The sequence below is a fragment of the Pinus tabuliformis genome, chromosome Q, assembly GCF_031772625.1.
Source record: "Pinus tabuliformis cultivar Carrire ecotype Pingquan chromosome Q, CPIR1, whole genome shotgun sequence".
In the NCBI taxonomy this organism is placed as follows: Eukaryota; Viridiplantae; Streptophyta; class Pinopsida; order Pinales; family Pinaceae; genus Pinus; species Pinus tabuliformis.
Genome location: NC_142296.1, coordinates 5,482,025 through 5,497,066, shown reverse-complemented (window position 1 = coordinate 5,497,066; position 15,042 = coordinate 5,482,025). Strand labels below are relative to the sequence as shown.

Sequence of the window (15,042 nt, the reverse complement as noted above, 5' to 3'; positions counted from 1 at the left end):
ATGTAAATCCGAGTTTCATAAGATAGCTATCGATCCTCTCATACCAAGCCCTGGGGGCTTGCTTCAACCCATAAAGGGCTTTCTTCAACCTGCATACATGTGTCTCATGATCTTTAACCTCGAAACCCTCGGGTTGTTCCACATACACTTCCTCCTTAAGTGAACCATGCAAGAAGAAGGCAATTTTGACATCCATCTAGTGTAGGTTCCATCCTTGCGAGGCAGCAAGGTCTATAATCGAACGAATGGTGGTATATCGGGCAACTAGGGCAAATATCTCATCATAGTCTACTCCTTCCTTTTGAGAGAAGCCTCGAGCTACAAATCTAGCCTTGAATTTCTCAGCACTCCTATCATCTCCATGTTTGATCTTGTGCCATTTCAAAGTGACCACGGACTTGTCCTTGGGTCTAGGAACCACATCCCAGACATTATTCTTCATGATCAACTCATACTCCTCGTTCATCGCATCCTTCCAAACCTGTTGATTCACGGCTTCTTCGAATGTACAAGGCTCAGATTGTACAATGGTACTCATGGAAGCTAAGTACCCTTGGTACCTATTCTTTCACGAAATTTCCCCCTCCGTGCAAATGTTTCTCAACATCTTCAAGAGTATCTTTGAGCCACAATGGTTTTTTTCTTGAAGTAGAGGGCTCACTAGGAGGTGGATCAATGGGATCCATTGAACCTTCCACATCGAGCATCGGTTCATCGGACGGAAGTTCATCCTACTTTTTTGTATCAGCGTTGTCATTGTCCTTCCTAGGAATAGGAAGATCTCGAATCTTTCTAAGAGCAGAATCTCATCGAAAGTGACATCATGACTTAATTCCACTTCTCTTTGACCAAGCACATAGATTCTATATGCCTTGAAGTTTCACTGTAGCCCACAAATGTTCCTTTCTTCCCATAAGCATCTAGTTTGTTTCTTTTCTCTTTCGGCACATGAAAATAATGGGACAACCAAGAATTCTAAAATGAGAAACATCAGGTTTCTTACCAGCGAATACTTCTTTGGGTGTCTTGAAGTCCAAAGTTTGATGTGGGCATCGGTTTTGGACATACACAGTGGTGTTGGCAGCTTGTCCCCATAAGAACTTTGGAAGACCTTGATCATGAAGCATAGCACGGGTGGCCTCTATGATAGTTCTTCCTTTCGGCAACACCATTTTGTTCAGGAGTATATGCAGTAGTAGTTTCCCTCTTAATGCCAACTTCTCTACAATAGTCTTTGAATTCATTTGACTATATTCGGTTCCATTATCCGTCCTCAATCTTTTGATCTTCTTCCCTATTTGATTCTCGACCAAGGCTTTGAAGGAGCGGAACCATTTGAATACTTCATCCTTCATTAAGGAATAGATCCATGTTTTGCGAGAGAAGTCATCTACAAAAATAGCATAATACAAATATCCACCCAAAGATGTCACAGGGAACATACCTGATAGATGGTAATGGACCAATTGAAAGATATCAGTGGTCTGAGTCTCACTTGAGGGGAATGGTCCCCTTGTATGTTTTCCAGCTTCACATCCCTAACAAACACCTTCATGATTTAAGTTGATTTCGAGCATCCCTGTGACCATCTTCCTTGCAAATGAAGGTGAGCAAATCTTCGATGCCATAATTCAGATTTAAGAGAAGTATCACAAGTCATTGCTTCCAACGGACTTCCCCCAACCTGATAGAGACCTTCAACCCTAAATCCAAGAGTGAATGCATCTCTTGGGTTCCTTTGCCAAACACGAACCTTCCCATCATAGAATGTCACCTTAAAACCTTTGTCTTCCATCGCAGAAATAGAAACTAAGTTCTTTTTCAAATCAAGTACATATAGTACTTCTTGTAAGTGGAGGGCTTGACCTTGATTTAAGTGAAGAGTACCAGTCCCAATTCCTTTCACGGGATAAGTGGCATTATCCCCAAGTATAATCTCCATATTCGTCTTTTTTTCAACCAAGTTTGAGAGAGCTTCTTTGTACCTAATGAAGTGCCTTAAGGCACCACTATCAATCAACCAATGATCCAATGTATCCGAAGGAGAAGCGATGGAGAGGGCAGAAATAAGATAGAATGCTTTTTGCTTTACAACATTAACTTCTTCATACCTGGAGTTTCTCGACTTCTTGGGAGGACGACCATTTCCATTTCGAGGAGCGAGAACATTCATCTTTCCTTTGTTGTTGAACCTGTTGTTCTTTTGATTGTCATTGCCCTTGAAGTTGTTGTTATTGTTGTCATCATCTCTTGGAGTATCCTTCTTATGAGGACACTCTCTAGCGAAGTGGCCAAACCTGTTGCAATTGAAGCAACTTCCTGTCCTTCCTTCTTTGAATCTCGGCTTGAACCCTTGTCCTCAATTCCTTAGACCAGCATTGTTCCTTCTCTTAGAATGAGCGGAGAAGGCGGTAGGATTGTTTCCATTTGAGGGCTTGTCTCTTTCCATCATCCTTATTTCTTCTTGAGTGCGTCTAGCCAATAGTTCATCAAATCCCGGAACCCTATCATTGTTGAGGATAGTAGTGTTGAACACATCTCAATCTCTTGTAAGGCCCCCGAGTGCAATAAGAGGAATCTCCCAGTCACCAGTGACTTCTCCAATAGATAGGAGATCATTCTTGATCTCGATAATCCTCATGAAGTAGGATTGGATGGATTCTCCTCTATCCATCTTTTGCTTTTCAACTTGTTCTTGAGAAAGAGAACTTGATTTGCATTATTAACTTTGAATATCCCAACCAGCTTTTCATACATCTCCTTAGATGTTTCCAAATCATAAATATAGGCAAACAAAGGCTTATGAGTGGAATCAACAATAATCTTCTTAGCTTTAACCTCACCTTTCTTGTACTTAGTTTGTGCAACAACGAATGCATTTGAAGGAGGATTTGCTATTCTTCCTTTCACATAGTCCATGGCACCATTTTTTTCTAATGTCAAATATAAAGTCATCTTCCATGCATGATAGTCGGATTTGTCCTTAAGCTTGTCCTCGGATTTGAAGAAAGATGTAGTCGTCATTGGGACTAGTTCCAAGTCCTTGTCCAACAGCTTCCCTACGTGATTGCATTGCTTCACTCTTGTTTGGGCTTTGTCTTCCCCTGAAATCTAGTACCATGTTAATTTTAGATAACAATGGTATGTTCTATACATTAGCATAATTTACTTCAATGTTTCTTATCAGCCCAATGACAATATCCAATTATCTTCAGTAGCAATCACATTAACTTATACACATTGACAGAAAATGCAGATAGAACATAAAAACATATGCAAAAGACAAGCCAAGACAAGAGGACACAAGATGTGGCGGATGCCAGGGACAAACCCCAATGTGGGGAAACCCTTTGATCAAATATTCTTATTATTCTTCAATAGTTCAGCAAAAATATATGCCCCAAACAAATCTGCCAAATCCGCAGTCAATGCAACCCTAACTAGAAAGTCAATGGTGGTCAAAGCTACCCCAAAACATCCTCCAATCAGCTCAGTCAACAGCAAAAGAATGCAGCCTCCAAAGAGGGTCAAAGTCAACCCAAAACAAGCTCAGTCAACCCAGTCAAAGTCTATTGTAATTCTACGGTCAAACCAAAAAGTCAACGCAACAATTAACTCGGTCAAATAGTGCCCAATCACCTCAAAATTTGTGCCAAAGAATACGTCCTACAAAAATCAGAATTTTGCCCCCAGAACAAAAGTCAACACTGGTCAAATATTGTTGGTCAACGCATGCCCTAAACTTGAAATTTTCGGCCTCCAAAACCAATCTAGAAATCTGCCTTCCTTCCACACGTGCGAAGAAGAGAGCCTCCAAGTTGTACAAACCAATCAAGAGAGGAGAGAGAAGATGATGTGATCAGATGAGTCATGTCCAAATGAGAGAAGGATCACTCCTATTTATACAATTTGTTGAGGGTGAGGAGACACATCCATTGGGCTTCATGAGCCTACGTTTGACTCAAGCCGACCTTGACAATTTGACCATGAGAAAGAATAAATTCAAAATTCCATTTCTGCTTGTCAAAATGAGATGAACTTTATATCAAAATTGTAAGTCTCGAAAAGAGGAATCCAATGCTATAATCATCTCCATCATATGCGCTGTCCTAGGAATTTGGCCCTAGTTGCCAATTTTAACAAAGAGGCAGCTAAAAGATTCTCAATTCATTGTTGACATCTTGATTGAAGCAATTGAATGGTGGGGCCAAAAAATGTTGTCCAGGTAATAATTGACAATGCAAAGGTATGTAGAGGAGCAAACCTAATCATTGAAGGGAAATATCAACACATCTTTTGGACCCCTTGTGTTGTAAATTCATTGAACCTCGTGTTGAGCAAGATGGGGAAGCAGATTGAGTGAATTCAACTTAATTTTAAAGAGGCAAAAGAAATTCAAGCCTTTGTCACAAACCACCACATGTCCCAAGGAATATACATGGAATTTGTGAAGTTGGAGCTCCTTAAGATACTTAAACTTTATAGTTTATTTCATAAATTCTAATCTCTAGGACTCTAAATTCAACAAAGAAAATTCGATTCTCAAATAAATCATGATTTGTGAATCATAATAGGTATTCAATCAATTTTTATTTTTAATTTATTGAAACATTGGCACTTGCAGGTTGTCGAAACTCATTCTGCTTCTCATATCATAGTCTTACTGTCAATTTTTACTAAGCCAATTGTGGATTTGCTACGCATGTTTGACGCAGATATGCCTAATTTGGGAGAGGTGTATGAGGGCATTGACTCCATGATAGAGAAGATAAGGGTGGTTATAAATGCCAAGGAGAAGGACCCAAATGAAGTCTTTTACAAAGAAGTAAAAGATATATTGACCAAAAGGTGAAACAAGATGACCACCCCATTGCACCTTTTGGCCTATGCAGTGAATCTAAAATATTATTCTATAGAGTTGTTGTGTAATCCATAAAGAACAACACCAAACAAAGACCTAGAAGTCTCAAAAGGATTTAAGAAAGCTTTTAGAAAGCTATTTGTAGATCCTGATATTGGGATTCAGAATCATTCAGAGTTTGTTCATTTTGTGCGATCAAATGGTTTGGATGCAGATCTTGATTCTATGCAAAACAAGACTATATTAAGTCCAATTGATTAGTGGAACTACTATGGTGGGGAACTTCCACATATCCAAATATTGGCAATCAAGATCTTGTCACAGGTTGCTAGTTCCCCTTCAGCATAGACTCGAGAGGAACTGGAGTACATATCACTTCATCCATTCGAAAATGGATGAAGCAAAACATATTAGGCTCCAAGAAAGCTAAGAAACGAGTGTATGTTCATTCAACCTTCGCCTTCTATCACACAAGAGTGACGAATACAAATTTGGGCCCACCAAACTATGGAATGTGGAACCAGAGTTGCTTCCACATCAATGGGACAGCAATGGTCAATGGAATATAGTGCACAATGGGATAGCAATGGTACAATGGTACAGCAATGTGACAACAAGGTACATGGTGTTGCAATCTCATTGGACAGCACAATGATGGGACAGTAGCATGTTGGGACAGCAGCATGTTAGGACCACACAATGATTAGGACAGTTATGACATTGTGCAGCAGCGGCACAATAGGACAGCAGCAACAAGAAGTACATGGTGGGTGTACATAGTGGTATGGTACATGAGACAACTGTATTTAGTGCAGCAAGTTCATGGTGCTGCAATAGTATGGTACATGGGACAGCAACAACAACAAGGTGCAACAAGAATAGTGTTGCAAGCACATTGGGACAGCAGTATGGTACTTGGTGCAGCAAGTACACAAAGCAGCAATGGTGCAGCAAGCACATGGGTGACAGCATGGTGCAGCAATGGCACAAGGTACAGCAGTGCTAAACACTGGGACAGCGGTGCAGTAGTATGATGTGTACAGCATGGTCATAAGGTCCAGCATTGTGATGATGGGTACAGCATGGTGCAGCACGGTGAGGTGCAGCATGATGACGAGATGCAGCACGGTGAGGTGCAGCATGATGACGAGATGCAGCACAATGATAGGTGAAGGAGTCACCTTGGAGAATCAGTTGAAGCAGCATGTCTTCAACTGATCTCATGTATCATCTTCTTAGAGATGATCTATGCTCTTGTCTAGATAAGTCAATGTGTTGACTTCTGTTGTAAATGTACTATCTCTCCCTCTCTCTCTCTGCTGAACTATTGAAGAGCATATAAGAAGAATTGATCAAGGGTTTCCCCACATTGGGGTTTGTCCCTGGCTAGCACCACATCTTGTGTCCTCTTGTCTTGGCTTGTCTTTTGCGATTTATGTTTATGTTTTATCTGCAGTTTACTTTAATGTTGATGTGATTGCTAATCTGGAAAAGATATTGAGCTAACTGTGAAAATTGAAATAAATTGCTCTAAGCATAGAACATACCTAAAATTAACATGGTATCAGAGGTGAGGTGAAGACAAAGCCCAAGCAAGAGTGAAAGAGCAATCACCGAAGACAATTAGGAAAGAACAAAAGGATCAATGGGTTCCTCATCCCTCCTCCCTCTTCAAATTCGCCAAGGGTGAAGTCAAAGTAGAGAATATTATCAGAATGGTGCAGCGGAAGCTTTTGATGGCCCACCTAAAGATCACTTCAATGGGAAGTCTGGATCTAAGGGTGGAAAGAAAGACAGATGCCTTGTTTGTAATAAGTTCGGCCATTATGCGAAGGAGTGTTCGAATGGCAGGGACACATCTCTTGATGAAGATAACAATCATTCCAGGGACATCTTCAATGATCGGAGGAATGACAGGTAATGCAGGTCATCAAGGAAACGGCTGACTCTTCAAAGAAAGCAAGGAACCCCAGGTATGAAGAATCAAATGTTGTTTCTGATAAGATAAAGAAGCGTTATCTTGTATTGGCCCTCTCCTTCAAATTCTGTGGGAATCTGGCTTATTGATTGTAGTGCTTCAAGGCACTTCATTAGATGGAAGGATGATTTCTCTAATTTGGTAGAGATGGAAACAATCGTGGGATTATACTTGGAGTCGATACCACCTATCCCGGAAAGGGTGTAGGGAATGTTACCCCTCAATTGAATGAGTGTAACTCGATTCATTTACAAAGATCTCTTTTGCGTACCTGATCGCAAAAAGAACCTGGTGTCCATTTTAGCGATGGAAGTCAAAGGTTTCAGAGTGACATTCGTCGATGCAAAGGTACGTGTTTGAAAATAAAATTTTCAAAGATGCTTTTACTCATGGGTTCAGGGTTGACAATTTGTATCAAGTTACAGGCTGGTCCATTGGGGATCATGTCAATTGACATATCTCATCTATAACACCGAAGGTCTACTTATGGGGCCCTACCCGAAGTGAGTCTGACAGTGAAAGGGATGCCTGAATTCAAGAAGAACACGAAGGTACATGTCTGAGATGTGCCGAAGGAAAATCTTACAAGGGGACCATTCCCCTCATGTAGCACGTCCACAGGTTTGGAACAACCCGAGGAGTTTGAGATTCATGATCGGGAATCTCATGTGTACAGGTGGAAGAAAGCCCTCTATGGCTTGAAGCAAAACACCCCGGGCATAGTAAGAGAGGATTGATAGCTGTCTGATGAAGCTGAGATTCACTAGGAGTGAAACCGATCCAAACATTGCTCGAAGGTTGTGGATGATAGACCTCTCATACCGGCACCTTCTGAGGACGACCTATTTCTGACAGGTGCAGACCCTCTCATTTGTAGAGGTAAGAGGGAGTTGGATTCCAGATGAGGAATGGTGAACTGCAAGCCCGTGACTACCTCGAGGATCTTAACTTTCAGAATTTATATGGTAGTGAAGCCGAACCAGATTTGAGAAATGCCTCTAAGTTTCATAAACTCATTCGCGTTGATGTTCTTGGTGAACTTCTGTCCGGAAATATGTTTTGCAGTTAGCATGATGAGCTCATATATTGTTGAGCCTCATTGGATTGGTGCCAAGAATCTTCTGAGATATCTTTGGGGCACAATCTCTCATGAATTGAGATACACTGTTGGAATATGAAGCTGCATGATTATTCGAATGCTGACTAGCAAGCAGTGTGGAGGATCTCAAGAGCACTTCTGAGTGTTGATTCTCTTTGGGTTCTGCTCGATATCTTGGATGAGCAGGAAGCAGAAGACGGTTGCTTTGAGCACCATTGAGACTGAATACATAGCTACGAGTATGACCTCGTGTGAAGCTGCCTAGTTGTAGGAGCTCTTCAGTGAGTTGTTTGTACACATGATGGATACCACTGTGGTCTTTTGTGTCAACCAGGTGGGGATTCGATTGTTGAGGAATCTCGTATTCTGTCACTGCTTCAGTATATAGACATCAGATACTACCTTATCTGGGATATGGTACGTCGATGAGCAAGGAGGCTCTATCGCATTGACACTGATGTACAGGTCACAGACATTCTGTCAAAGCCCCGGGGAAAGGTCAAATCTGTGACTTTCCCGAACGACTTGGAGTCGTTGAGAGACCTTCTTATGAGGGTCCTGCATGTTGCATGCATTGAGCTCTGGAAGCTCTAGGGGGGCTTGGGGTACTACTAGAGCAACACGCAACCATAGGGCGACTCACCCTCCCCTAATGGTGCGTTGTGTACAAGGTGAATGGCTCAGCCTTCCCCTGTGATACCCCGAGGCGACTTAGGGACAGGATGAATGGTTCTCCTGTCGAGGCATCCTACCCATGCAGTCTGGGACTCATGGGAAGTACCTCTCATCTAGCCAATGAGCAGGGAAATGGGGTTAGGGACCATAGTAGTACTATCGATAGACACAACGTTGTATCTACAGTACTCCCTATGCTAGGATGACCTCCATTGATCTGAGATCAATGTAACTGATCTGGGATCAGTATGAGCGGTTTGAGACACTCTCTTGTGATATTGATCTCAGATCAATAAAACTGACTTCGGGTCAGTAGAGAATGGTATGAGACATTCTCGATCAATTCTTCTTCTTCATGGTTCAGTAGAGCAAAGCTCAGCAAAGCAGTGCAGGGCATTGATAGCAGAGATAGTACAGTCTGGCAAATGGATCAGCGGATGGAGTTCCCCCAGCTTGAGAGGGAGTGTTAAAATTGGCAACTAAGGCCAAACTCCATGTGGGTCATCTTATTTATGGCAACTGATATTTTTCTTGGATCCCTCTCATTGAGAGGTGTAGGATTGATCTAAAGATCATCCGATTTCGATAAGTATTCATGGAGATATGAATTTATTTGTGTTATGGGACAATTCGTCAAGGTCGGCCAGCAACTAAACTGCCCCCTCTTGTGCTCCACGTTTTGGTATAAATACAAGTGCCTTGCAAGTCATTTGTACACACAACTCTCTTGAGATTTCTTCTTCTCCATTTGTTTTGGGTTTTAGTGGAAAGAAGAATCTCTAAGGGATAAACATTGTCCTAAAAGGATGCCCTAAACGCAATCCTAGATGATGCCCTAGCAGCTCTACACGACCTAGATCTATGACACAGTCAACCCTAGTCCTCTACGTTGTTAAGGAAGAAAGCCCCCATCTACTACATTGTCCCAAGGGTGACCCTAACCGCAGTTATGGAGATGCCCTAAATACGCAGCCATGGAAATGAAGGCAGAAACCCTAGCCGCGGGTCTAAGGAGGAGAGATGCCCTAATCTTAGTTGTTACACTGCCTAATGGAGATGGTACCTAAACGTTGTCTTAGAAGAGAAGTTCTACACAAGTAATGCCCTCGCTGTCATGGAGCTCTCACACTTAAACGCTGAGGTAAAGAAGCCACCTCCAACTATCCTTAACGTTGTTCTCTAACTGCTGTTTTGATTGTCATAGATTGTTGTCTTAATGGAAGCCTATTGTTGTCACCTAAACAGCAATGGTACAATGGTACAGCGATGTGACAACAATGGAACATGGTGACGCATATGGTACAGCAATGGGACAGCAATGGTCAATGGCATATAGTGCACAATAAGACAGCAATGGTACAATGGTACAGCGATGTGACAACAAGGTACATGGTGCTGCAATCTCATTGGACAGCACAATGATGGGACAGTAGCATGTTGGGACAGCAGCATGTTAGGACAGCACAATGATTAGGACAGCTATGACATTGTGCAGCAGTGGCACAATAGGACAGCAGCAACAACAAGTACATGGTGGGTGTACATAGTGGTATGGTACATGAGACAACTGTATTTAGTGCAGCAAGTTCATGGTGCTGCAATAGTATGGTACATGGGACAGCAACAACAACAAGGTGCAGCGATAATAGTGCTGCAAACACATTGGGACAGCAGTATGGTACTTGGTGCAGCAAGTACACAAAGCAGCAATGGTGCAGCAAGCACATGGGTGACAGCATGGTGCAGCAATGGCACAAGGTACAGCAGTGCAGCATAAGGTGCAGCAGTACGATGTGTACAGCATGGTCATAAGGTCCAGCGTTGTGATGATGGGTGCAGCATGGTACAGCACGGTGAGGTGCAACGTGATGACGAGATGCAGCACAATGATAGGTGAAGGAGTCACCTTGGAGAATCAGTTGAAGTAGCATGTCTTCAACTGATCTCATGTATCATCTTCTTAGAGATGATCTATGCTCTTGTCTAGATAAGTCAATGTGTTGACTTATGTTGTAAATGTACTATCTCTCTCTCTCTCTCTGCTGAACTATTGAAGAGCATATAAGAAGAATTGATCAAGGGTTTCCCCACATTGGGGTTTGTCCCTGGCTAGCGCCACATCTTGTGTCCTCTTGTCTTGGCTTGTCTTCTGCGATTTATGTTTATGTTTTATCTGCAATTTACTTCAATGCTGATGTGATTGCTAATCTGGAAAATATATTGAGCTAACTGTGAAAATTGAAATAAATTGCTCTAAGCATAGAACATACCTAAAATTAACAATGTCTCCTATGACTTTGTTTGATGATGAGGCACCAATAATTGCATCTTCAAGTGGACATCGCAGCAATGCTCCCACTCCTAGAGAGGATTCAAATGTTGATGTGGATCTTAATTACATGGATGAAGACATATTTGATGATATGTAAATGTAATTTATGATGATGTTTTAAACTTTTGAACAATGAACATTGAATACCATAATATGTCATATGATAGTAGACAGCGAGTCATAGTTCATTTTGTAATTTGCACTATGTAGTGTGCATTATTAATTTTGGTGATGGTGTTGTCAGTTGATGATTGAAATTTGAAAGTTGAAACAGAAACTTGATGATATGTTGAATGTTATAATAATCATTAATGATGATGACAATGTTTATGCTGAATTGATGATGATGATTTGTTTATGTTGAATTCATGATGATGATTATGTATTTTTAAATATAGAATCTAGATTCTAAAAGATGAATGGTAATATGAAATTTGTATTTTGTCCAATATGTGTGTGTGTATGTGTGTGTGTGTGTGTGTGTCGTTTCCTTGCTGTATCATATCCGGATTTTTTAAAACTTTGTTGTATCCGTAGACGTTCCCTTATCTGTTTCAGTGCAACTTAGCTCAGTATGGGTGAAACTCCCCTTTTTATCATTGCATTGTTAGAATGATACCACTTTCAAAAGTACTAGCAATGTTCTTGGCAAGTATATCAATCATCCCAAGCCACAACAGGGACTTTTCTCTTGTGTCGGGATCTGCGTGGAAGTGGATCTGGATAAGGGACTCCCGACATCCATAAATCTCAATCTCGACAATTGGTCCCATATCCAAGGGGTAGACTACAATTAGCTTCCATTCAAATGCAAAGTATGCCATGAATATGGCCATTTTGCAAGAAGTTGCAAAGAAAATAGAAGGAACAACAAAAACAAGGGAAGAAGGAGAACAATAGCAATGGCGAAAAAGTGGCAGAAGAGGCCCAGTAAAACAACAAAACAATTGACCAAAGCAACCAAATCAGACTGGGAATAAAAAGAAAGACTAACCTCCCCCAAAAAAACCAATCCTGAAAGTGGAGAAGGAACCAACAAAGGGAAGAAAGAAAATAGTAACAACTATGAGGCATTAAATATGGTGAATTAACAAGAGGAAATTCCACAAAATAACCCCTCCATGCAAGAGAAGATCAAAAATTTGTATCAGATCCATATCCAAAAAAATGGATGAAAATATGTTGACATTAGAAGAAGCTCTGACGCTAGCACAACAGATTGTGGAGTCTTTTGCAGAGGAGGAGGAATTCCTCTCCCCTTAACACACCAAGATGGGGTCATCTTTTCCAAGATCAACAAATGAGAAATCGGACGCTAAGAAGAACAAAGAACTAGAGAGGCTCCAATGAAAGGTAGGTCAAAAGACTAACAGAGGGTGTGATTGGAGAAAACAGAAAAAGATAAAGAAATGGGCACTCAGTCAATTCTAAATCAAAAACTCAAAAGATATAGAAACACCAGAAAAGGAGGAAACTCTAGCCCTCAGCAAGAGGCAACTCAAACAATCAGTAAGTAATGAGGGTTCACTCTTGGAATTGTAACGAGGGGTTAAATTGAAAATAGGTGAATTAAAGATTAATGGCCAAATCAAGCCTGCTGTAATTCCCTAATGGTGGACAAAATATACATAAAAAATAGCATTATGAGTTGTAAATTGTTTTTGTTGGCGCAGTTTCGTAAAGTATTCACCTACAAAACCTCTCTTTCTATTGCTCAAATATACTATCCCCAGGAAAATCATGTATTCCTAATGAAAAGAAGAAAACAATTGGAATATTTTGATGAATTAGCTCTATAATCCCTGATGTATTTGCTGTGAACCAAACACAGAATTATATAATACAAATACTTTTTCTGGTTAAAAAAATTTAAGTCGTATGCAGGGAATTCTAGTACGTAAAACTTGGATGATATCTAATCTCTTGATTATCAAATGCCTCTTTCGAAATGCCAATCCTGCACTCTTTGTTGATCTGATAATATTTGCAAGGGAGCTTTTGTTGAGAATCATATCTCCCTCAATCCTATCATGGCTGCCACGGAACTCTCTAGCTGGAAACTTTCATCGTCAAAACATTTCGCGGATGTCAAATGCAATTTTTTCTGCTTTAAATGCATGTTGTTTATCAACTCCCCATGGCATATAGCGACCTGCAAATATGAAACTCCAAAAAGTTGTCATAATTGATAAAAGCTTTCCCCAGTAACCCTACAGCAAAGCTTGAAGCAGCATAGCATCTTTGCACCCTCTTTATTACACCCCCAAGCTTGTCGTTGAAGAGCATTTCGAGCATTCAGTGTGTGGCAATCTGCGCCGCTGTGTGTTTGGCTTTGAAGCAGCATAGTGTCTTTCCACCCTCTTTGCATCATGTTCTATACAAGCTTCATTACCTAGTTTTTTGTTGAAAAACAATCCGAGCATGCAATGTGCAGCTTTCTGGTCCACTGTGTACTTGGCGGATAAAGAGGCTAGTGCTGACATAAACTGTCATGTTCCAGCGCAGAAACTGGCCTTCATTAGGACTCAATCAATGCAAGGCATGTCAAATGTTTCAGATATCAATCTTTATCCGGAATTCTGTTTTTCCTAAAAGTGTTTCCTTTAAACTTCGTAAGTATTAAAATTGGCCCGAAAATGTTATGCATCACTAGAATTCGATCAATGTCATGTCAATTATTTCAGATATCAAATTTTTATTTTTCCCTTTTTTTTAACTTTTTCCCCTCAAAGTCCTTCCTCTAAATTCCTCTAAACTTTAGAAGAGTCAATCGACCCAAACACATCAGACCCCACGCGGGCAAACAACGAAACCCTGAGAAGTGAAAACCCTAACAAGCTCTTGCCGCTAACAAATGATGTACTGAATGAATTAAAGATAGACAAATTCCAGCTATACAAAAAGGGGTATTATTTTTCAACTACCATCGGAAAAAAGTTCTCTAAATTTCGTGCTCTTAACATGATCAGGAGTGAAATTAGGAGAAGAAAAAAATATCTAAGTTTCGTGGTCTTAACATGTCCAGAAGTGAACTTAGGATATTAGAGGCTACAAACCGGGCGCGGCACACGATCCTATCCAAATTTTTGGCAAATTGAGCAAATAAACAACACTGAGAGATATATGCAAAACCTAGAACTTACTGTTGATGAAGTCGTCCATGAACGTCATGGCCGTTGCTTAAAAATGTTGTTCGACAATATACCTACGACAATCGCGATTCAAGCCCTCCGATAATTGTGGAACCCGACTCAGGGATCTGGAAATCGAAATTTCTAACATTATATTCTTAATAAACAAATATACAGTCTAGACATAGCCAAAGTTAATCAGTTTGTTCACCTAGGTAGATTTATACGGATTTATTTAAACTTCGTGCAATAAGGATAAAGGTTAAATTGTAAAAGTGTACAATATGGTAGTATTTTAGGTGTACCATTAAAATTAAATATTTTTTAAAATTACATGATTTTACTGAATATACTTTTGGTTGTTCTTAAAATTTAGATGACTTTATTAAATATTTTTTAAAATTACATGGTTTTATTTTGGTTGTTTTTTAAATTTACATGATTTTATTAAATATATTTTGGGTAGGCTTACGGGTCTTGGATTGATAGTGAATGGGTGCGCAGTTAAGACACTTTTTGCAATAGGTCACTGATTCAAATCTCCGTGAATAGTTACCTACCAAAAAAATCCTATCAAATAAAAGACTTCATCTTTTGACTATTAATAAATTAAAATTTTATTTTAATTTTAATATATTATATTTTAATTATATTTAGTTGGTTTGTTGAGAGTGGATGGTGATTAACATTCTCCCTGCCAGATTTTATCTTTAAAATAAATCATCTTTGAAAACAAAAACAAAAAAAATTGTATATCAATTATTAATTTGATATTTGTTAAAACCCTTGTATACTAAGTTGATATTTGTTAAACCATAATTTTCCCATTAAATTAATATTGTTGGATTTATAACTTGATATCCATGATAGTTTATTATTTGAAGCAATCAGGTAAGGCAATATTTTTTTTAATTTAACTTTAAATTATATTTATCATAATTTTTTATATGACGATTAATGTTTAGT

At 39.8% G+C, this 15,042-nt stretch overlaps 1 protein-coding gene across 2 annotated transcripts in view; it reads right to left on the bottom strand.

Annotated features, from left to right (window-relative positions):
- LOC149217998 (PHD finger protein ING1-like) overlaps positions 1-14,288 on the bottom strand; it is a 280,739-nt gene extending 266,451 nt beyond the window's left edge. Inside the window, exon 1 of one of the 2 annotated variants that reach the window (XM_089383720.1) lies at positions 14,089-14,288. In XM_089383720.1, coding sequence (XP_089239846.1) covers positions 14,089-14,116 — 28 coding nt within the window. In that variant the 5' untranslated portion in view covers positions 14,117-14,288. The remainder of the gene's footprint in view (positions 1-14,088) is intronic. The other variant, XM_089383718.1, reaches the window with a different exon arrangement.
- Positions 14,289-15,042: the final 754 nt, after the last annotated feature.